At 44.8% G+C, this 24304-nt stretch overlaps 1 protein-coding gene across 1 annotated transcript in view; it reads right to left on the minus strand.

Annotated features, from left to right (window-relative positions):
* tmem266 (transmembrane protein 266) overlaps positions 1–24304 on the minus strand; it is a 59399-nt gene that overhangs the window by 22261 nt on the left and 12834 nt on the right. Inside the window, exon 3 of the mRNA XM_031564464.2 lies at positions 18791–18982. Coding sequence (XP_031420324.1) covers positions 18791–18982 — 192 coding nt within the window. The remainder of the gene's footprint in view (positions 1–18790; positions 18983–24304) is intronic.

Here is a 24304-nt window from a genome sequence, read left to right on the forward strand (position 1 = left end):
GGATCCAGTAGTTTTGCCCTGCGACCAATGCCAAGGTTGGCATCAGGGCCAGTGGCAGTGCCAGGCTGTGCTGTGTGTCAGCGAGAGCCCACACAAGGCCACTGGCATGGATGGCATCGCCCACTGCACTGATGTTGGGCAAAATGGCCAGTACCCACGCAAGCAGATTAAAAGGTCAGGACTAGAGGTGAAAGACGAATATCGGACCTCTGCATTAGTCATACCAAACCAAAAAATGCTTCCAAAAAAACAACCCAATAACAAGCAAGAGGCACATAGTAGCTGTCCATCCTTCCATCCAGCCCCCCTTAACTCAGTGATTGGCAGTGCAGGTGGAGCAGGTGGCAGAGGTAATGTGTGAAATCAGTTAGCTCAGAGCTCACAGCAGGGCCGAGACACACGCATGGCAAACGGCGACGTTCCCCCCTCCCCTACCTGAACTTCCACATCTCCACCCTCCAGTAGAAACTTTCCTAAAGACAGTTGGTTGAAGCGAGTTATAATAACCCCAGTATTCTCACGATGTATGTGCCCCGCGGCTGCTCATGAGGTGCCCCTTCTATACAGTGGCTGGCCATTCTATTAATTTACTGCCAGAGCGCATGGTGATTTAGGGAGCATGCCAGCTGGGAATTCTATTTAATGCATTTTAATTAGTGTCCTAATCAGTTAAAGGTAGCGCTCGCTCTGAACTGCTCTGGTGAGGTACAGTCAGCCTCGGCCGCTCCCTGCTTCTCTCTGCCCTGTGCTCCGCATACACAAATACACACACACGCACACACACACACAAATACACACACACACACAAATACACACACATACACACACACACACACACACACACACATTCACACGCACGCTCAGGCCAGCTGAAAGTGTGCTCTGTTTCAGAAACACCAGAGCTTAGTTGAGACAGAGACAGAGAGTTGTTTCAAATTGTGAACAGAACAAGCACTAATTATTAAAACATTTATATCAAACAAACCAATCTATCCCTATATGGTCTGACACAGCTTAATTTAAAACAAAATAAATGAAAACTATTTATTAATAATATTCATGAAATAGAGTGAAATCAAACAGTATTCTGCAATGAGTTATTGATTTAGGAGTCACTGAAATGAGCATGTGCACTCAATGATGCATTATACAGTGAGATCCTGTCGGGCTGCAAATCTCTCTCATACACTCTCAGAGAACGAGAACAGAACCAGACTGAGTCAATGCAGCTCTGTATATTGCATCATGCATTTATAGCGCTTCTGCCATACAGTGCTAAATGCCTTTAAGAGATGCCAAAGACAGGAAACTTATCCTCCTCTGTAGAGTGAGAAGACATAGATTCCAGCATTTCTCTCAGGCTGTAAAGTTCCATGATTCATTTAAACTGCTGCCTGAAGCAACGTGAAGTGGAGATAGATATTCATTTAATAAAACCATTAAAAGATTTCCTGAGCTCAGAACGGTCTAGTGATGGAAGGCCCAACTCTGCCCAACCCCCCCCCCCCCCCCGTCTACGTTTTTAGCGGGGAATCACTTTTGGTGCGAGGAGAGTGTGAAGTATTTATGAGAACAGAAAGTCGCGTGACCTCGGACTCGACACAGGTCACAGCCCTGTCAACCTGATGACCCTGGCAGAGAGAGGAAGAGCAGAGTGCAGAGAGAGGAAGAGCAGAGTGCAGAGAGAGGAAGAGCAGAGTGCAGAGAGAGGAAGAGCAGAGTGCAGAGAGAAACAGACAGATACAGTAGGCAGGTAGGACAAGGCAAGGAGAGGGAGGTAGAACAGAAGAAGTAAGACAGAAAGATGCAAACAAAGAAAGACGGAGAAGAAATAGACAAAGGAAATACAGACATACAGAGAGAGAAATTCTGAAAGAACAAATAAATGATTGAATAAATAATGGAAGGAGAAAGGAAGAAAGGAGAAAGGAAGGAAAGACGAAAGAATGAAAGTAAATACCCATGGGGCCCGGTGTGTGTGTGTGTGTGTGTGTGTGTGTGTGTGTGTGTATGTGTGTGCGTGTGTGTGTGTGTGTGTGTGTGTGTGTATGTGTGTCTGTGTATTTGTGTTTGGGGGGGGTGTGTGTGTGGGGGGGGTGTAGTCATCATCGACACACAGTGAAGACAAACGCACTCACTGCTGCTGGAATACAATCAGGCTTGAAGTGGCCAATCAAGTAGCCTGATCACGAGCTCTCAGTGCCCCTTTGCCACGCGGCATGATGGAGGGGGTGGTGCGCTCGTGACCGACGTGGATTAGTGACACCAGCAAGAGGGACATGCCAAGCTGGAGGAGTCTGATTCCATTTCCCACCATCCCAGAAAATGATGGCTAGGGCTGCCTGTGGCGTTTGTGGAAGAATGTGCAAGTATGTGGCGTATATGGAAGTACGACATGGGCCACGCTACGCATTAAAAACTGAGGGGAGGGTTTCCAACTCCCTGACCAGAGTGAAAATAATGAATCTTTCACAGTGATAGAACAAGGGAATCACAGGTACAAACCAAGGCAGTGCAGTATGACTAACTATCTACCAATAATGTACAAAATAAATGCCATGCTGAATGTACACACACACACACACACACTCACACTCACACTCACACTCACACTCACACACTCACACACACACACACATTCCTCCTCTCACACCCCGACCCAATCAGTGCTCGGGACTGCAGGCGTTATGGATGTAGACTGGTGGAAATGACTAGAAGCCGTGTGGATCGGTTTATAAAGCCATCATGAGCTACAGCGGGAGGAGATTGGACTCCTGTGAGATGGTGTGGGGGCACCAGACGTGCTGGATTAAAGCATGAAAGCCAATGATGGGCGCTAGGAGTGGCGTTCTATCATACATGCCCCCACTGTCAGCACCCTTGGCATTCAGTGGACAGAGTTGCCAAACGCTTGTGACAGGGAAACAGCTTGGACAGCCAGGGTTCTCTACATACACACACACACACACACAGACACACACACACACACACACACACACAAACACACACACACACACACAAACACACACACACACACACACACACACACACACACACACACACATCAATAATGCTGTCAGCTAGGGGAAGCTGTGAGAAGCCTCTTTGATATTCCGTTTTGTTTCATTCCGGCGCAGATTTAGAAGCACAGAATTAAGTCATTAGCCATGACTCGCAGCGAGCATTAAAACCCCCAAAATGCCGTTGCCCTTTCTGCTCATCCTCAGCGAGGCCTGACCTTTAAAACACCACTGCATGTCTGCAAGCAGGTCCCCCGCTGGAGAGTGTGAGAGCTATCGAGTCGATGCAGAAGGGAGAGAGAGAGCGCTTGGAGAAAGAGAGGTCGGAGTCAGGGAAAAAGCTGTAAGGGCCTGTCAAAACGCAGACGTGTATTGACTCTCCCCTCCCTCTCTCTCTCTCTTTCACGGATATAAATGACATATGATGACACACCTGATCAGAGGTCCTGTCTCAATTTCAGGAAAAGGTCTTTCCTGGGGGAATAACTGTCAAGAAAGAACAAAATGAGAGAGAAAAACGAGAGAGAGGGCGAGAAAGAGAGAGAGAGAGAGAGGCAGTGACAGGGAGTCTGGTGTGCTGAGGCTATGTTCGGTGTAATTGATCGCTGATTGATGTCTTCAGTTGCACGTTTACACACAGGGGCCGAGTTTGCTTTCTGAAAAACTCCCGGCGCATTCTTAATCAGACTCGTGGCACTGGCCCCAGCATTACTGTTGATTCAAAAAAATCAATCAGTGGCGCAAGTCTTCATCAGCCTTTGTGTGCGGTGTCCTTTCTTTCACCATAAAAATGGATTTGGCCAATCCCCGTTAGTCCCTCCATCGCTTCGCCGCTCTGCGCTCCATCACCGAGCTGGCAAGCTATTAAGTCTCCTACAGCTCGATAAGGATAATGTTTGAAAGGGGAACTGCCCTAAAAAAAAGACATATTTTTACCCAGCAAGGCACACCAAAGATATTTCCATAGGCCATAATAACCATCTATTAAGTGCGGCCAAGACTTTCTGATCCCCTGTACTGGGCGCAGATAAGGACATAGCGCTGTAATGTCATCACGTATAAAAACCTGACTAATTCACACCATCCGGCCGGACCCAGTGTGTGTGGAATGGAAATGATGGAGTCCAGCGCGGAGGCACCCAGCCGTGTCCAGGAAAAGGGGCCGGTCAGGGGCCAAGGCTACACCGCAGAGTGCCAATCTCAGAGGTGCTGCCACAGACAGAAGCATCCCTTTCGGGCTTTTTTGGCTAACGAGCGCCGAACTGTTGGTACTGCCTTCAATTGGGACTGCAAAGCTTTTTATGTCTGTGTGTGTGTGTGTGTGTGTGTGTGTGTGTGTGTGAGAGAGAGAGCTTGATCTCTTAAGGTCTAATCAGAGAAAGAAAAAAAAAACACCTGCACTCACTCACGGAAGCAGTAAAGAAGAAGGAAAAGCACATAGTGCACAGATGGAGATGATGAGAAACATTTTCAACAAAAGACACTGGGATGAAAAACATGATACAATTCGGCTTAACTTGGTCTTTTTTCGCTCTACATGCAGTAGTATGGTAGGTTGGACAAAGGCACAGAATAATGACGTCATTCAACCCAAGACTGCAGGCATCATATTTTCCATGACGGCTCTACCCAGTGTGTCCCCACACACCCTCTTTCCTGCCCACTGCACGTGCCCCCTCTCAGGAGGAGCCTGCCCTGATGCCCCCATGCAGATCTCAAATCCGTTGACGTCCACAAGATGGAAGATGCCCAGTTGTGCACCAGGTTGGTCTTTTGCTGAGTTTGTCGATTTGCTTACAACATACATACACACAACCTTGCACGTTCTGAAGCAATGTCCTATTTCAAACGTACATTTCTCATCAAAGAAATCCGACTAAAGTCTCAGGCTGCGTGTCGAATTCAGAGAGACTAACACAAAGCATCTTCACTTCATAGGTCTCCCTTTGCAAAGCATGAAGGGATCCACTGGTGCTAATGCTGCTACTGCTACTGCTGTGATATATTTGGCATGCAGGTCAGACTAAAGGGCAGCGGCCATGAGAAACCATGTGTGTGGTAATATCATCGCCCAGAGACCAACCTCACCACACCGGCGAGCACCGGGGCGAGGAAGCCCAACTAAGCACTAAATATATGCTGAATGTGACTTCTGCTGCTGGTATCACAGGTAATCAATTTTACATTCCAGAGGTTTCTCATTGCAAATGCCTCCACACACCATTAATCACACAAATACCAAGAGAATAGCCTGAAAATGAACAAACAAGCGTAAAAAAGAGGGGCAGTGATATTAAATTAAACGTAAAAATGTAAAACTTAAAAAGCTAAATTAATCATAGAAATCTGGGCCCAGTTGAAATAATTTGCTTTATTTCTCAGACTCATTATTTCACATTAAACAGTCTGTATGGTACTTTTGTACTGATTTTGGATGCGACATTTGAAGTGCACATGAACAAACACACACAGATACAGACATACAAACACACACACACCATTACACACAGCATCAGTTTTGTTAGGCTGCAAGGAGCCAAATGAGACAATGAGTGAGTAAACCTCCATCACTGTGATCCTGATGACCTCCTCCCTTCCTAAAAGGTCTGGAGACAGGAGCAGAAAGCACCTCATTTTTCTCACCGTACCTCACATATGGCGCCCCAGTGAGCTGCCGGCGGAAGTGTCACAAGTTCAGGTTCCTCTTTGCAAGGGAAATTGGCTTTTAATTCAAGGAAAATGGAGATGGATCGCCCCAGCATCTGCTGCCTGGATGACAACCTGTTCCCTATTAAGATTTTTTTTTCCACCAGCACACTTGATCTCTCTCTCTCTCCCCTCTCAGCCAGAAAAGCAATCTCACACTTTGCATGTCTGTGAATATTAACAACCTCCCCTCACCTGCCCGGGAAATGTCACCCATTGAGATGCAAGAAGCATGCGGTCAGTGCGGCGGTTCCCAAGCAAAGGGAAGGCCACTCGCACGACTCTGGCTGTTTCAATCCCTGCTGAACAGACACAGACTCCTCGCGTCCTTTGGAGAGGCAGCTTGTGGGTCTAACGTCTCTCCTACAGCTGAGAGGCTGTGCTAATATATGATGTTTTCTACATGCCTTTTTTGAGGGGGGGGGGGGGGCCTGTTGGGGAATTGCAAGTGCTGAGGCGGGGGTTAGCTGTAACCCTCTGATTTATATCAGCTGTAGCAGTGAGCAGCGGTGGCTCGCCTCGTTAAGTACGGAAACAGGAGGTGTGTGTGTGTGTGTGTGCTAGCTTAGGGCTTGCAATGTCATCACCCTGGCCTGCCTGGTTCACTGATGACCAGGCCAACCAACACCTCACCAAGCACAACGCTACACACAGCTCAAGCACGTACAACGTCTTTGCTTTCGTATCACCTAGCTCCGTTTGGAGAACCAGCTTTGAGGCATGAGCTATGAGAGGAAAATGCTGTGAGCGCATGTATGTATGCAGAAGCAGGAACCACGGGTATGCAAAGCATGACAAGCATTATAACATCTGTGTCCACAAAAAGTACATTAATTTATATACCATTTTTATTAGTTTACTTAACAGTGAAACTGGATATGTCTGCATGTGTATGCGTGTGTGTGTGTGTGTCTCTTTATAAATGTGATGCTACCTGATATGTGATGCTTTTAAGGTATCTCTACAATAGTACATGTGAGAGGCATGAGTTACTGTCTCCTGCATGAGCATGTGGTGGGAGAGCAACAAAGAGAAGAAGTCTGTTAAGGGTAGGGATTAAGCATTCTCATTAAGGAAAGGCAGAAAGAAATACAGAATGAAAGAAAGAAAGAAGATATGACAACATAAAGAGGTAAATAGCTGAGAAGCTTCTGTAAGGAGAGTGTGGCAGCCTACTTCTCCGACAACAATTATGACGTTTTCAAAAGGAATTTGGGCCTACTCAGCTGAAGCAAAGTTTGGAATTTGGGGGGGAAAAATGGAATTCTGAGAATTCGCATTTTGGATATTTGCTTAATACATCTGCATTCCAGTCTGATGGGCTGTGATGTGACACTATATGACACTAACATTTCCAAGACTAGGAAAAGGCTACAGTCTGTCACTAAAGGATTCAATAACACACACACACAAACATGTGCATGTATGTTTATACATATGTACGAAACAACCCTGTCTCCGCATACATACATACATACATACATACATACATACATACATACATAGATCTCTGTGTGTGTGTAGGCATGGATATACATACTGTATCTATGTCTGTGTGTGGACTTAAAGAGTAGAGACACATCCCTCTCCCTTGGCTGATTGACCCAGATGAACCATCTGCCATGGCGTCACCACAGCTCCTCACATCCATCTCTGTGGCTCAGACTCGTGGCATATGCTCCCACCACAACTCCCCTCCTCTACCCTCCGCCTCCTTTCCCTCTTCCTCCTCCTCCTCCCTGTACGCCTGATGCCAGCTGCGCTGCCCAATCGTCGGGGTGACCTCAGCTGTGCTGCCGCACCTGGGCGCCGTCCCAGCGGGCACCCCGGCTCCTGAGAGGTCCCGGCAGATGTTTCTGACCCGACCAAACTTCGGCGGTCCCATTGGCAAACCAGGAAAAGCCCCTATCACATGCTCATTTAGCCAGCCTGATGGAGCTTCTCCTTTTTATCTCGTTTATTCCCCAGCTTTTCCCTCCTTTCCTCCACTCCGCCTCCTCCGCAGCGCTCCCCTCCTCCCCAGATAAGCTGGTGACACAGACCTAAAGAAGCTCAAAAGCTGCCATTAAATCTGTGCATTAAAAAAGTACATTAAAGGTGGAAAAATCACCAGCACTCTAACAGACTGTGGACAAATTAAACTGGCTACTAATTCAGGACACTAATGGAGTGATGGAAGCATCATCTATGGGCATCAGTGGCCAAAGTGTATTTAGATTGGAAGGGATTTAGTAACTGCGTGGATGTCCATGGATACCATGTGCTTCATTTGAAAATGGCGCGAGAGAGGTGGACTAGTTAAGAAATGGTTGAAAGACTGACTGTAGGGAGGGACAATCCAATGTGTGAAAGAATTCAGACAACCAGTCTAGCAATTTGACAGTATTCTCTATAAAAAAAAAACACACCAACAAACCCAGTCCTCTGTGTCCCAGTGTGGTCTGTCTCCCGGCGGACACGTCTCTGATGAAAGCAAACCCACGTCTGACTGATTGAGCACGTATACCACGTATGGAAACTGATTTGTCTGACTCAACTTTTCATGTGTGACTGCTCGGTATGTCTATGATTGGCACATATTACAATTGCGAGTGTGTGTGTGTGTGTGTGTGTGAGAGTGCATGTGTGTGTGTGTGTTCATCCATGACCATTGTGCGGGGGGAGGGAGGGGGGGCACAACACAATACTGATCATCCAATCTTAGCTGGGAACGAGTAGCAGTAGCAGCAGCAGCAGCAGGCTCTGTACAAACCCCGTCCCTCTGCTGGGATCTAGCCCGCGTGTAAAGTGAACATCAAACTGTGACTCACACCCATGCAACATCAAGCAGCTCTGTGCATTGCCTTTACATCATGTACAACATGGAAAACAGCGGCTAAAAATACAGAAGAGAGAAACCGGTGAAAAAAACACTGCATCCGTATATATCTGGAAGCCAGCTGAGACTGTGATGCACTCTCTGTAGCTACTAGTGGCACATTTCACAACTACTGCCATTCAGTGAGTAGTGGTCAAAGACCAGAGGAAGGGAGGAGAAGCGAAGGAAGGAGCTGGTTGGGTTATTGAACAGAAGCCACCGACCACATTTAACACACACACACACAAACTCCCATCCCAAACGCACACAAACAAAAACACACAAAGACACACATGCACCAGCTTGGTCTCCAAGCATGTTCCGGACAGGAAGATGCACTGCCAGAAAGTCTATTAATAACCCGCGTGCACACTGGCTGGCCCTCGACTGATTCTGCAAGCACTGCAAGTGCCCCCTGAAGTTCGCAAGAACAAGCACCTCCCACACCGTCGCCCACTCCCGCTGACTGGCAAGGCTACTTTAGGCAACAGCGCTAGACCAACATGCACTCCAAATCTCTGGTGGGCACCTCCAACCGTTTCATGGCAACACTGCACGAGCACCCGAGCAAGCGAGCGAGCGAGCGAGCGAGTGAGAGAGTGAGCTACTGATCTGTGTGGTTCACCATTCGAGAGCCCTTTAAAAGTCTCCCGAAGGCATCGGAACAGGATCTAGATGAGGGTGGGGAGTATGTGTGTGTGTGTGTGTAGTGGAGGGCAGAGGGAGGGGGGTTAAGGTAGGGCATCGAGAGAGATAGTGCACACCCCCTCGCTTTTCCCAGCCGACCTCAGTGTGTGTGTGTGTGTGTGTGTGTGTGTGTGTGTGTGTGTGTGTGTGTGAAAGAGGGGAGAAAGAGCAGAGGTTAGCAGCTCAGTGGTTAGAGGGAGACAGAGGTTATATGGAGATAGGATATGGTGGAATGTGTGTGTGTGTGTGTGTGTAGGGGGGGGGGGGGGTTGCATAGATTGCTGTGCTGCTCTGTGTGTGTGTGAAAGAGAGAGAGATAGAGTGTGTGTGTGTGTGTGTGTGAAGAAAGTGTGTGTGTGTGTGTGTGTGTGTGTGTATGTGAATGTGTGTGTGTGTATGTGTATGCTCTGTTTCCTGTAGGTGTCTCCAGCGCTGTGAGGACAGGAGAGTGGGAAAAGCGTGCGTGCGAGCGAGCGTGTGAGAAGAGCGCCAACTCAGAGCAGATAAACACACACACCATGCTTCTGGAGAGGATCCTTCGACAGGTGCACACCCGAGTCAAAGATGCCAACCTCCAGACTAAAGGCGAGCTGGGGCTGGGTTGTAAGCCCCATGACAGACACAAACAACATTATGTCACCATATTCTACTGAACGTGAGTAGACAGAATTGAGTAGCCTTCAAAGGTGCAGACCACAATACTAATCCAATAAACCTTCTGTCAGATTCAGCCTATTGCTCCTCATGGTCCTCTAGCTGTCTGTTCTGTGTGTGCGTTCCAAAAAACTCAGCCATGAACAATTCCAGCCAATCAACACGTTGCTTCAAGACCATGAAAGAGAGGAGTGTAATTTGGTTGGCTGTTTAACTCAACTCTCAACAACTGATTGCCAAAATCACTGATGTACCTTTAACAGCACTTTATGCTAACCAATGAATCTGTAATTCATGCCCTGTTCATGCATAGTATGTTCAAGTTCAAGTATTTATTTTAACATGTAAAGACTAAGGCCCATCTTTAGTGCATCTCCTCCAAACACAGGACATATGCACCATGTCAAACAATCATACCTTCCTTCAGGTGTCACTGGTGACCTACAATCATCTTTCCAAATGAATACACAGCTAGAAACAGCCAGGTCTTATCTCCCCAAGTTGAATAACCTCTCCACGACCCTGGCTACGTTCCTGTAATGCTGAACATATGAGCTCAGAATGTGTGTTCTGTCTCCCCTTAACTCTTCCACCTGGCCAGTATTAGTCGTCTCTGGACCCTGCTGACATGGTAAATACTCCCTGGGAGGTTCCTGATGCGTACTGCACATTTGTTTATGCCAAAATCGCTCACACACTTGGCAGAATCAGCACCTTTATCTGAAACATTAGCAATTTCTAAAAGGCCTCCGTCCCTCTCTCTTGTGCGTTTAAAGGGCAATTCACGTCTCGACCTTCGGGCCAGGCAAACACCTGCACCAGAGAATGATGAACGCCTTTTGTTCCTGTTTTGGTGAAGGGGGGCAGCCACTTTCCCATGGTGGCTAACCTCTATCTCTGAGAGTGTGGGCAGTTATGGAGAAAGTCACATGCAGCAGGTAGAGGTGGGAGACTATCAACACTGAGCCATGAAGACACTAGGCACTAAATCTGATAGTAACCCAGAGACCTGCAGGTACGAGAGATAACTGCTTTCAATCCTGAACTTTAAAATGTATTACAACTCTGAAGGTATGCTTCAGGTACTGTGGGGCAAAAGTATTCAAAATTCCCCTTAAACAGCTTTACTTTATGGAGTTAATCTTGTCCAGATGGGCCCAGCTGAGACTTTCATGCACTTTTCATGCACTTACAAATTCAGACCAAACTGGTCTTGATCGGGGAAGACCCAGAAATTTGCCAGAGATTCACCTTTGATGTCCCAAAAAGAACTTTCTCATTGCTCCGTCAGTCTATACTTACAACGTCTGACTATATCAATTGAGAACTCAGAAAAGACCAGTCATTCCTCTGATGCTGATGAGCTGAGTCACACAGACACCGACATCCGTGACGCGGCCGCATGCCTACCATGGGTAATAACCTGGCCCTGAAGCCTGAAACCACCGTGACTAGCATGTCCTGGAATGCCTGTGGTACCTTTATCAGGGGCCGTGATCCCTGATAAAAAAAGGCCGATCAAACAAGCACTTCTAAGGAAGTGGCACAGAAGCAGATAACTGAAGCAGATAACTTTATAAAAAGAAACTGAGAGGTTTTGGGGTTTTGTCATGTGAGCGTTCTGCTTAGTAAAGCCACGTGAAAGTCACCTGGGCTGATCTACACACTCAGATATGCACTGAAACTGGTTCAGCCCTACATGGCCCAAAGCTGAGCTAACGCTGCCGCATTGCCACCTCTCACACACTGGAGTCTGTGGAGGCCATCTGTCCCAAAGGCACACACACACACATACACACACGTGCATACACTATACACAGGCACTTACACTTTCACACACTCTCTTTCTTTCTCTCTCTCCCACGCACACACACACACACACACACACACACACTGATTGCGTGCCGGAGCTCGTAATGAAGCTTATGGTGTTTGTCGACTTTCTCTGCATGGCGCTGCGGAGTGGCACAGCGCTGGACCCGACCTTAGCCACACACTCCAGACGGGGAGGCAGCCGGCCGCGCCAAAACGACGCTCCAAAGGGATGGGGGCACGGAGGAGGAGGGGGGGTCCTCCACATTCCCAGCAGGCCGAGCAGCAGTGGTGTGATGTCAGAAAGCACGAGCGCCACGCCTCCCACCGACACCAGGAGCACGTCCACTGGCGCCTGACATTTCACAAACAATATGGCGCTAACAGCAGTCATTGTTTCAGGCCAAAGAGGCTTGGTAGGAGGTAGGTGCGTGTGTGTATGAGTGTGTTTGTGCGTGTGTGTGTGTGTGTGGGGGGGGGGGGGGGGGGGGGTGTGACTGAGGGTGTGAGTGTGTGTGGCTGTTTGCACGCACGCACATGTGGTTTTTTGTGTCAGTGTACATGTGTGTGTGTTTATGCATTATATGTATTTACATATGTGCATACGCATGCACGAGTGCCTCTGTGTGTGCATGTGTGTGTGTGTGTGTATGTGTGAGAGAGAGAGCGTGGACGGAGTTGGACAAAATTTAAAGAGATGTATTAGAGGGGGAAAATGACTCATGCAGGCACACATGCATGTCAATTAATGACTTGCTGGGGTTCAAAATGGCATCATACCACCCTCAACCAATTACCCTCTGAAAATGTCACATCGTTTGCCTGCAAATTAAAGGTGAATGTGTGCAATTCAATAGCTAGTCTTGTATAATTATGAGCTATAAGTAGCATTAAACAGAGTGAAGGCAGAATCAGACCCTGTCAAGAGGGATTATGCCCTGTGTAATACCCCCCAGTCAATTACAGCGATAGGTACATTTGTCTAACACACTGGAGAACCATAGCATTTTTTTTGGTGAAAAAAAGTGTTGCTCCTGGAGGTCGATGAGCTGATGTGATCCATTGCAATTATCTCTGCGCTGCTTTCTGGTGATGTTTTTCTCACCTTCTTTCACCTCACAGCACCAGTCTGTTACTAGCCATGATTCCCCAATGAGGAAAAACTTCCCACTGGTTAAAATGAATAAAAGAAAAAGCTGCATTTGGCTGCTCTGCTGGGGGAGGTGGGAGATGGTTCTCCCCTGAGAAGTTGCAATTTAACTCCTGCATGTCATTTTTGAAAAGACGTTCACGATCGCACTCTGCTCCATGCTGGTGTGAAACCTGAGTCATGATATCAGCCATTCTGGAGTCTGGCTCAGGCTCAGAAATGAATAGGGGCGCGGGAGTTAAAACCAACCATAAACACAAACAAGCTATTGACATACAAATGTGTGGGGCATAAGTGCCCACGTTATTAGTTTTTTACAATCATATTCATTTTCACTTCGTCTCAATACTATGTTTAAGCAATATAGTACGAGTGCGAGTGGGGTAGGTAAGGGATATTCCCACGGGTGGTGTTCGGCCGTAGCCACGAGGCCGGAGGCCGAGTGGCGCAGGCAACAACACCCGTGGGAATATCCCTATCTAGCCCACTCGCACGAGTACTATATTGCTTTTATAAAACAATTTTATAGTCAACCAATTAATATTTAAACACGAAGTTATTGATTAAAAAAATATGTATTTCGCCATTGTTTCTCCGCAACAAAAATATAGTTCCATTGTCAACGTCTTTTGGAATTATAAGAACTTTGAATTAACGGTTATCGCTTAATTGTATCAACGCGCTATAGAATGTTTCATCGCGGAGTGATTTATTATTAGCTGTGAAAAGTCCGAGTTGGGATGTCCGGGGGTATTCCAACTCATGGAACATCTCTCGTCCAATCAGAAACAGCTAAAGGATTCGATAGAACCCAATTGTTTTATAAACAGTTTTTCAAAACACACACCATACATCAGTTAACCTTTCGTGCACTACAACCACCAAAATATATTGTGTTGCCGTATCCTCTATTTTTGCCTAATTTAGTGTTGCTTTGAAAAAAAAAGCATGTCACCTTTTTACAGTATATATTCTAAAACCAAACAAATGAAACAATCTAAAATGCTGCATGTTTCATGACAGCGGTACGCTACAATTTCTGTGATTTAGTAGAACAAAAAAGATGTGTAGATGCTTTTCAGTTCAATTCAGTGAGTGAAATAACAACACAACATACTACCACTAGAAGTCCACTGTATAGCCATAATGCTGATCCATGGTGTCCTTTGTTTTTGGAATCAAATTTTTATGAACTTCACATTTACTGCAATATTCTCCCTTAACTTACAGTAAGCGTTTTTAGCATATGATATCCAACCCTACAATCCCCAACGCCCCACAAATATTTCAAACCAAGCAGCTATCATGACACCATGATCTCTTGATTTGCCTGTTACAATACAGTGATTGGTTTTGCTGCCTGACAAGCAGCTTACCCGGGTTCAATTCCTGGGCAATGCAGAATGCCATTGTAAGTAACTTTGGATAAAAGAAACAGAGCTTTACTGTAGTCACTTTTTTGGGTCACTTTGTCTCATTGATAGCCCATGAGTTACATATACAGAAGTAATAGTCTCAGAGAACTACATCTATATTTTTATTCATGCATATTTTAGTGCAAATGCTGCAGTGGCGTTTCTACATTAGGGGCAGATGGGGCACTGCCCCACCAGATCCAGATGACGCTGTTGTGCAGAAAGCTCAATACATTCGTACTTCGCAGCAAAATATATATATAATTATTTTTTTAATGCAAAGTAGCGTGAATATATGTGTGTGGATAAACTTGACTCACAAGCATTATTGTTTTGGAGTAATTTGATTCGTGTGTTTTTCTGTCTGTTTTCTTGTTCTGTGAAATGCAGCTCTCCGCTGTCCCTCCCTTTCCGGTGGGGCAACGGGCCACGCTGCCCCACCGTTACCATGGAAACACCAATGAGCGTGAACCACACAGGCCAAAGTTAACATTGAGCGGTGGGGCACTTTCAGATGTGCCCCACGAAATCTGCCTAGCAACTAGACTGGAATAATGCGAAAACCGCGAGACCTGTACCCTGTGACTAAGAAAAAAAAAACATACAGTCAGATCAAAATCAGACAGATCAATGCCAGTAACGTTACTGCTAGTTAGCTATCGCTAGTTTTCGAGTATTTTGGAAGTGTTTTAATTCAGCTTACAATGAATAATGTAGACTATTTGTTGAGGGTGCAATTTAGTACATTGTCGTTGGAAGAGAAATTAGAAATGAAACGTAGAGTAAACAGCAGAGACTGAACGCCCTCTCCATGCTTTCCATTGAAAACCCGTTAGTTCATGGACTGGTGGATTTTAACAGCAAAGTCATCAGAGGTTTGCTCAAGCAAAGAACCACCGCGCCAACTTCCTATTTAAGTGATCTGCATTGGTGAGTCAAACCTCTCTTTTTTTTGGAGCTGATGGTATCAATGCAATCTGCAAGGACATCGTCTTTTTACAAAGTTTTGTTCATTTAGCAGCATGTTTTGTTGCTGTTATTTGTTTAAGTTGTGCCTTTCGCTTCATATTGTATGCCACACCGTGTGCCACAAGCTTAAAACATTAGTCAAGTTATTTGAGCTATGTGTCTGTCTAATCTTTTTACTTTGTTGCAATCATTTTACTTTAATGCTTTATTACAGGCAACATCTTTGTGTTGCGCTGAGCGCTGAAGCATGTGAAATGTATTTGAAATAGGATTTCTGCTCCCTGCTGGCACTCAAAATGCAGCCCATAACATATCTTACTGGTCTGCTGCTTATAATAATCAGCTACTTCTAGTTTTTTGACGGTGACATGAAGTCATACAAAATTGCCCCACCAGAAATTTCAGGCTAAAATCGCCACTGAAATGCTGTATTATCACTTTTGTATAGTTGGTAACAAGGCTGCAAAGAAACAAAGCAAAGCAAAAAAAAATTATACATTTCCTACAAAAATTAGAATAATCAGGCTTATTTCACGTGTATAGTATCATTTGTCTGTCAAAGTACAGAATATTTTCACCTACAGTGATCTCAATTTTGCCCGTTTTGAACTAAAAGTCAACTGTTTTAAACAGATTACCTAAATGTTTGCAAAATTGCCTATAGTTGTATAGTTTTGCTGATGGTTAACATTGACTGAGACAGGTACCCATCAATTTCAGAAGAAGTGGTCATTGAATGCATTTAGTATCAAAACAATGCAAAAGTATCCACAGATTAGTTCACATAGACTACTGATATGGTGAATATGTGTCAGACTCTTCCAATCATTTGTTTTATACTTGTCTTAATACCATGTCCTCTTGTTCAAAACTCTTCACACAGTGTGCTTTATAAACACACATCTGAGTGCATCAGCTAACCTTTCATACTAAATGCATTTTAACCAAACACTTCATAAAGTGACTCGTGCAGTCATAACTATAGCAGCAAATCCTGTGGCACTCGAAATACAATGACCTAAAAAACACAAACATTTTGAAGCACTAAAAAATGCATATGATGTGTTGCCGTATCCTCTATGTTTGCATAATTTAATACTGCATTGCAAAAGAAAAGAAAGAAAAAGTATCACACCTCTTTACAGTATTTATGGTGATACCAGACAAATATGTTATATGATACAATTTCTCTGATATAGTAGAACAAAAGATGGGTAGATGCTTTTCAGTTCAATTCAGTAAGTGAAATAACAACACAACATACTACCACTAGAAGTCCACTGTATAGCCATAATGCTGATCCATGGTGTCCGTCTCTGTATTTGGAATCAAATTTTAATGAACTTCACATTTTCTGCAATAATCTCCCTTACAGTTTTTTGCAATCATTTTCACACTGGCCTCAATGCGATACACACGTCTTCAAAACACTTAACACATTCACCATATCAGTAGATTATGTGAACTAAACACTTAACAAATGCACCATATCAGTAGACTATGTGAACTAAACACTTAACACATTCACCATATCAGTAGACTATGTGAACTAAACACTTAACACATTCACCATATCAGTAGACTATGTGAACTAAACACTTAATACATTCACCATATCAGTAGACTATGTGAACTATAGTGTGGATGCTTTTGCATTGCTTAGATACAAAAGGCAGTCAATGACCAAACCTTTTGAGATTCATGGTTTGCCATGTCAGTCAATGTTCACCACCAGCAAAGCTCTGTGCAACTACAGCAAGTTTTGCAGACATTTAGATACTCTGTTCAAAACAGTTAACTTTCATTTCAAAACCGGACAAAATTTACATCAACGTAGATGGAAGTATGCTGTATTTTGACAGTTTAGTTCACACAGTCTACTGATATAATGAATGTGTCAAGTGTTTTGAAAAAGTGGACATGGTATAGAGACAAGAGTGGAAATGACTGTAAATCACTGCAATCCTGTTTCATTACCAGGTGTAAGCCTTGACTAGACATGATTACATTGATGGACGACTTATTGGAGTGCATTGCATGTAGTTACTTAATAATAAAAAAAGCCCCTAGATAACAAACTACATTTGTGTTACTGTCCCAGAATCATTCACCAAACCTTTCACCTGGTATTTGAACCATCTCTGTACACAAGACTGTTTTTCCGGAATAATCCGGTGACTTCCCGCCCTGGCAAATACTTGGAGCTCCCCCACCCACTACTAACAGATACTCCAACCACACCCACCGCCTTTCACACACATTTCTGTCCTCACCCTTCTGTGGCTGGGATTCATGTTCACATTCAAAGCAAAGGCTGTCACATTGCAGACCTCTCACCCTGCCTTTCACCTACAAAATTCCTCTGTAGTCTGATGCCCCTGCATTGTGTTCTGCAGGCACCACAATTCCACAATGCGCAGTCATACCTGATTTAACACTTTGAGGGAAAAAACTATCACAGTAACTATTTGAAGGCCCTGTATAATACACCCCTCCCTACCGTGCTGCTGAAACAATGTTGCTGGCAAGCTGGAATAATATAAACACTAAAAGAATGTGAGTATCATTGAGCTGAATTTGACGGAAAGTGTAATTTATTAACCAGTGAGCAGTCCCCATTAAAACTGCTTCACCACATTTTGCTCTCCTCCAAAGAGGTGAAGAGAGGAGAAGAGGAGAAGAGGAGCTGGGCTGTTGGGTCTGCCTCCAACTAGATATGTCTAGATGCTCAAAGTCATACGGTCCTAGGGTGAGATGCTCAGAGGGAGGACATAGGCACCATACGGAAACAAGACACTGCTCCTACTTCTGGCCCTGTCCCTGACAAGCTGAACAAAAAAACAGTCTGATTTTAAACACAGAACACACACTTCAGACTTAATTAGTCAGCGGCTTTCCAAACCAGATTAGCTGTGTGTGTGTGTGTATGAAGAAGAAAAAGAGAGAGACAGACAGTCTTGTGTGTGTATGTGTGTATGTGTTTTTTCGTCTGTGTGTGTGTATCTGTGTATGTATGTATTTGTGTGTGTGTGTGTATTTATGTGTGTGCGTATGTGTGTGTGTGTATGTGTGTGTGTGTGTGTGTGTGTGTGTGCGTGTGTGTATGTGTGTGTTTGTGTGTGTGTGTGTATTTATGTCTGTGTGTGTGTGTGTACTATATGTATTTATGTGTGTGTTTGTGTGTGTGTGTTTATATGTATTTATGTGTGTGTGTGTGTGTGTTTGTGTATGTATGTATTTGTGTGTGTGTGTGTGTGTATGTATGTGTGTGTGTGTGTTTGTGTATGTATGTATTTGTGTGTGTGTGTGTGTGTATGTGTGTGTGTGTGTTTGTGTATGTATGTATTTGTGTGTGTGTGTGTGTGTGTGTGTGTGTGTGTGTGTGTGTGTGTGTGTGTGTTTGTGTATGTATGTATTTGTGTGTGTGTGTGTGTATGTGTGTGTGTGTGTTTGTGTATGTATGTATTTGTGTGTGTGTGTGTGTGTGTGTGTCCTCCCCCATCCCATTCGTCCTCCGTACCCCTCCCTGTTGTCCTCCTCATCCAGGTTGGACAGGAGCTGGGATCCAGCCAGGGAGATGTCCAGTGCAGCCAGCGGGAGGTCCCTGTAGGCGAAGCTGACCAGCTGGACCGGAGCGATGCACTGGGCCTCCTCCTCCACCTGCTGGGAGATGACCTCCAGGTCCGACGCAGCCGCCTGGTGATGAGGGGCCCTGCAGGGACAACAGCGGATGCCCATCAGAATGTGTGTGTGTGTGTGTGTATGTGTTTGTAGGAGGTCACACGTCAGACACACAGGCTCACACACACACACATGAATTCAGCTAAAGAGGACAAAGGGGGATGGGGGAGGACACACAAACACACACACATACAAAAGCATTTTCTTTTGCACTACGTCCATCTTTTACCAGGAGAAGGAATTGTCGCCAGTGGGACACAAAATAAATCTATTTCACATGGAATTCCATCCATTACAAAACACAACCACTACAGTACATCATCACACTACAACCTCTAATCATATGGATAGTACGGTGGCTCAGGGAGCTCAACGCACTGCAGCTTATAGAAAAAACACAAGCAAATAGACAAAAAACTAGCAAATTAAGAAAACATCTTTACAACATATGCACAGCATTTAGAAAATGTGCTGCAAATTCAGACAACACAACACAGTACATATATGCGCTGCAATTACACCAGATGACAACGGATGTGTTTTCAGAGGACACTTTAAAGTGATGAACACGTCTGGACACGCTTTTATTTTTTTATTATTGCCACAGTTTGTGATTCATGACGTTATTAAAGTGGGGTATCCATCGGTGGTGCAGGAAAATGACCCAAAATGTAAGTAGTGTTTGTTTATTATAACATTGTGGTCGCATGATTCAGATATTATTGCAGATATCTGCTGGTAACCTAGTTGGCCTTTTGCTTATTATTAGCCTGCCAATTCAAATAACCTGATGAAATACACACAATTAATTATGAAACATGCTATGTAAGCTGGCTATAACTTCATGAGTCACAAACCGTGACAACAAGAAAAATTAAAATAAAAAATAAAAACCAAGCGTGTGCGTTTCTCTAATGTCTTCTGTGTTGTCTGAATTTGCAGCACGTGTGTTGTCAAACTGATGAAGACGTTTTTTTCTTCATTTGCTTCTGTTTTGTCTATTACCAAGTCTTTTTGGAAGTTGCAGTTGGAAAGTGCATGTACTCACAAACACACACACACACACACACACACACACACACACACACACACACACACACACACACACACACACACATACACACGGACATCCACATAACTAGTCAATTTCAGATGGAGTTCCCCTTCACAACACAAATACATTCATACGCGAGCAGGACACACACACAATCCGGCTGTGAAAAGCAAATGGAACCTTTTCTCCTCGGGACGGTGCGACCGTCTCACAAAGGTCTGCTGGAGACGCAGCACTCAGAAAAATAATAAGGGAATATGTCTTGGAGAGAGGGGAGCAAATTACAGCTTTGCATTGTGGATACCGACTCAAAGGAGGTTCATCGAGCATCGTGTTCCATCAATATGTGATTCACCAAGTGTAAAACACAAACAAAGAGAGGAGATGAGAGGGAGGAGCATCTACTGCAGCAGCCAGGACCAAAGCACGCGATACACCGTGTTGCCTCTGACAGAATCCCAATATTTGACACATTCATGTGGGTTACCTACAGATGGGCTTCCTGAGGGGAATAGGGACAGAGAATCAAAGACACCTAAAAAATAATGGAGTTATCAGCCCAAAAAAAATTAATTGTGGAAAAGGCAATGTCTTCACAACACTGAAATGAATTGTAAAATAAGAATATGGCAGTTCATGTCCCTGTGCTGCACGGGTTTGAGAGCGGAGTTGAAGTGTACTCACAGTCTTATGTGTGCTGTGCACTATTTATTATTTCTCCCCTGTGAGCAGCACAACAAACTGCAGCGAAACAGCAAGAGATGAATGTGACACTGAAGTCAGGGTCAATACCAAGCAAGTTCGCCATGATGGATCAGACGAGGTGAAAGGATTCGTCTCACGTTTTCAGCCTGAAATTGCTCTATGTTTTCCAATCTCGGGCACCAACAATGCAATTAATGTACACCTGTGCCAACTGAGCCAAATGGGCCTTGTGTTCTTCAAAACTCCCTGATGATAATATGCTACTTGCACTGCACTTTAACTGGCTATCACATCATCACGGTATACATTACAGCAAAGTGGACAAAGGCTTAGTCATTAAGCAAAGACTAGCAGCAGAATACAAAAAAGGTGTAGCTGCTCTTTCTCCGACTACAACAGACCGGTCTCAGCAAGAGCCACTATGCAGTAGTGATGGATAGAGTAATGATCCTCAACCCACAGCGTGTTGTTTAATAGAATCGATACATATGATCCCCGAACGTCTTAATGAAGGACAAGGGGAGGACAGAGGACAGGAGACAGTGGGTGGGCGTCTCACCCTGGCACACATCCCGGGCCTGTTTCAGCGCGCGAACACATCAATAATGTCCAAGAGTAAAAAGAGAGGGAGAGAGAGGGAGAGAGAGAGAGAGAGAATGGATAAGAGAGAGTGAGAGTGAGAAGGGAAGAGAGAGGAGGCAGAGAGTGAGATACAGTCGAAAAAAGGGGTGTGTAAGAGAGAGCGAGTGGGCCACATTGATTAACAGAAGGAGGCAACAAAAGGAAGCACAGGCTCGTAGTAAGCCTCTGGTAAATCTGACGAGAGCGTCGCGTAGGGCAGGATGACCTGCTAGACCTCCAGCTTGACCCTCTCTCGCAAATGTTAATGCAGTCAGTGCAAAAAAGTCAAACATCCCCAACCTTATTTTTGGGTCGTGACTAATCCCTACTTAACATATTTCCTCCAAAGGTTCCACTCTTATTTCCCTCCATCAACCTTTCAGCTTACGAGACGAAGTGGTGGCAGATTACTGTCTCCTCTCTTTCCCTTTTCTGTCCTTTCCCCTCCCCTTCTCTCTCTCTCTCTCTCTCTCTCAATGTTTCATGGAAAGGAATGCATGACATTTACAGCCCCCTCAGTACGGGTAATTGAAAAGGAAGGGCATGTGTGACTTGAAGCTTGCCGTGGTCATGGCACTGAAAACCAATGCGGTGGCGGCGGCGGGCAGAGCGAACCGGGCCTGACCACAGACCAAACCCTTTCCTTGCATCTGAATGAGAAACCTCAAGTCAGTTACCTCATGTGAGGCATCATACCCTCAGCAGTGAAGGCAAGTCTTTTCAACACAGACGGAAGTGCACTCAAACCTGCGTCTAACTATGACTTCACACTCACACAGAGTAAACACTCAAACAGAATAAATCAGTCCCTTCATTTTTTTTTTTGCGATTCCGGGATCAACGCATGATTTTTTATTTCGCTCATTTTTTCAACATGCTGCATATTTTGCTTATTTGCACAAATTGCGGACAGTGATGGGAATGACGGCTCTTTGAAGGGAGCCCGATCTTATGGCACCGTTCATTTCTGGGAGCGGTTCACTGTGCGAAATAATCACTAGGATAATGATTGGGTAAGATTTCAATTCAGGATCAGATTCGCATGTGTGGACTAGATTCAGCAGATGGGAGGATGAAGCGTGCTGGCTGCATTCTCTGGCCGTGTTTATTTGTACTTTACAAAGTAACCGCCGTGACACAATCAGGAAATAATGTTTTAGTTCTCTGCATCACTGCTTTGTTCTCGCTAACGCCCTCTCTTCATTCAGTCTCTAGCTCGCTCAACCACTGCTGCTCTCTCTTTCTCTCTCTTGCTTGTTGAGCAGGGGAGGAGGGGCCAACTTTGAATGGTGTGTTTACAAACAGCAACCAACAAATCCTACTCATTCTGCCTTTAAGGAACCTAACGCATCGTCTGCCTCTTGTGATCTTGGGTTCAAGGGTTGGGCCAAGGGCTAGTGACCAACCAATACCTGACATTTTCCTTCAACTTAGATTCCAATAACATTCTGTTGATGAAATTACCATATCAAGACTTGTGGTCTAAAGTAAGTGCATGAAATGAAGACATAACACACACACACACACACACACACACAAATAAAATAGAGAAAGCAGAGAAATAATATACCCCCCCCACCCAGATAAAGTTGGAAGTTCAGATCCACAGCTATAAGAGAAGGGCTCGGACAAGTTTGCCTATTTTTCTTACTGACTCTGACGTCCTTGTGGTCTGCAGGTGTGGAGGCGACCCCCTCGGCCCCAGCCCCGACCCACCCTCCCCCCCTCCCCTGGCTTCGCCCGCACGTTTGCCACCTGGCTCCCGACGCTGCCCGCCACGGAGATTATAATCGCCCCTGACAGTTGCAAACTGTTCTCCAGCGGCCAAATCACATTTGCTCTTTAATCATATGCGCAACCATGACCGTCAGATGCTGAGTTTCGTTACATTGGCATGTTGCCATCGTCAAGGGGCAGCACACTTAGCGAGCGTGATCCATGCCTCCATACAGGAAGGCCAGGCTCCTCCACATGTCCATCAGCTGGATGGCATCAGATGGAATGAAGAGTAAGAGTAAGTGTATGGAACAGTGATTTAGGATGCCATACAGATATATCCACGAGTGGAAAAATACAGCCATGCTATCTTTTTACAGTGGGCGAAGTTGATTATTAGGTATCTTCACAATATTAGGAGGCTGAAGGAAGTGGGCAAGCACAGGATGTGGAGGACAAGAGGGGAAGTATGTGAGTTTGCTCAGGGGCTCAGGATGTGGAGGGTTACCTTCAGTCAGTTAGCATCCAAATTGACCGCTAAAAATGTTATCCCATGCAAGCTTATATCCGTGGTTTGCTGGTAGGGTAATATTTTGTAGCAATTAAAGTAATTAAACTATAAGATATTTTGTACACCCAATGTGTAACATTTGCATCCTTCTGAAGCCAAACAAAATAAATCAAGTTAGCGCACACCCTTAGGCTACATGCAGGTGAACTGCAGTTAGTGCAATAGCGGGGCACAATGGAATTTCTACTCCAAAAACACTGTCCTGAAACCAACGCAATCTAACAGAGCATTGTGGAAGTACTGCCTTTACTACTTAACCTCCCATAAGAAGCATGTTCTGTTGCATAGGTCTTACACATGCAGTAATTAAATGAAGACGTATTTATATTGTACAGAACACAACAATAATAATATTAATAGGTGCTAATGTAGGATGTTTAACTTCCAGAAGAAGATGCTACAATGAATTTCTTTATTCACAGTCATCATCACGTCACCTATATATTACATGACACCATTTAATATATATAGCCTATATACAGTGGGGAAAATAAGTATTTGAACCCCTGCCGATTTCGCAAGTTTGGCCACTTGCAAAGAAATGTGTGATCTATAATTGTAATAGTAGGTGTATTTTAACAGTGAGAAACAGAATATCAACAAAAAAAATCCAGAAAACTGCATTTTATAACATTTATGACTTAATTTGCATTTGATGCAAAAAATAAGTATTTGAACCCCTAGTA

Source organism: Clupea harengus, chromosome 3, assembly GCF_900700415.2.
Source record: "Clupea harengus chromosome 3, Ch_v2.0.2, whole genome shotgun sequence".
NCBI lineage: Eukaryota > Metazoa > Chordata > Actinopteri > Clupeiformes > Clupeidae > Clupea > Clupea harengus.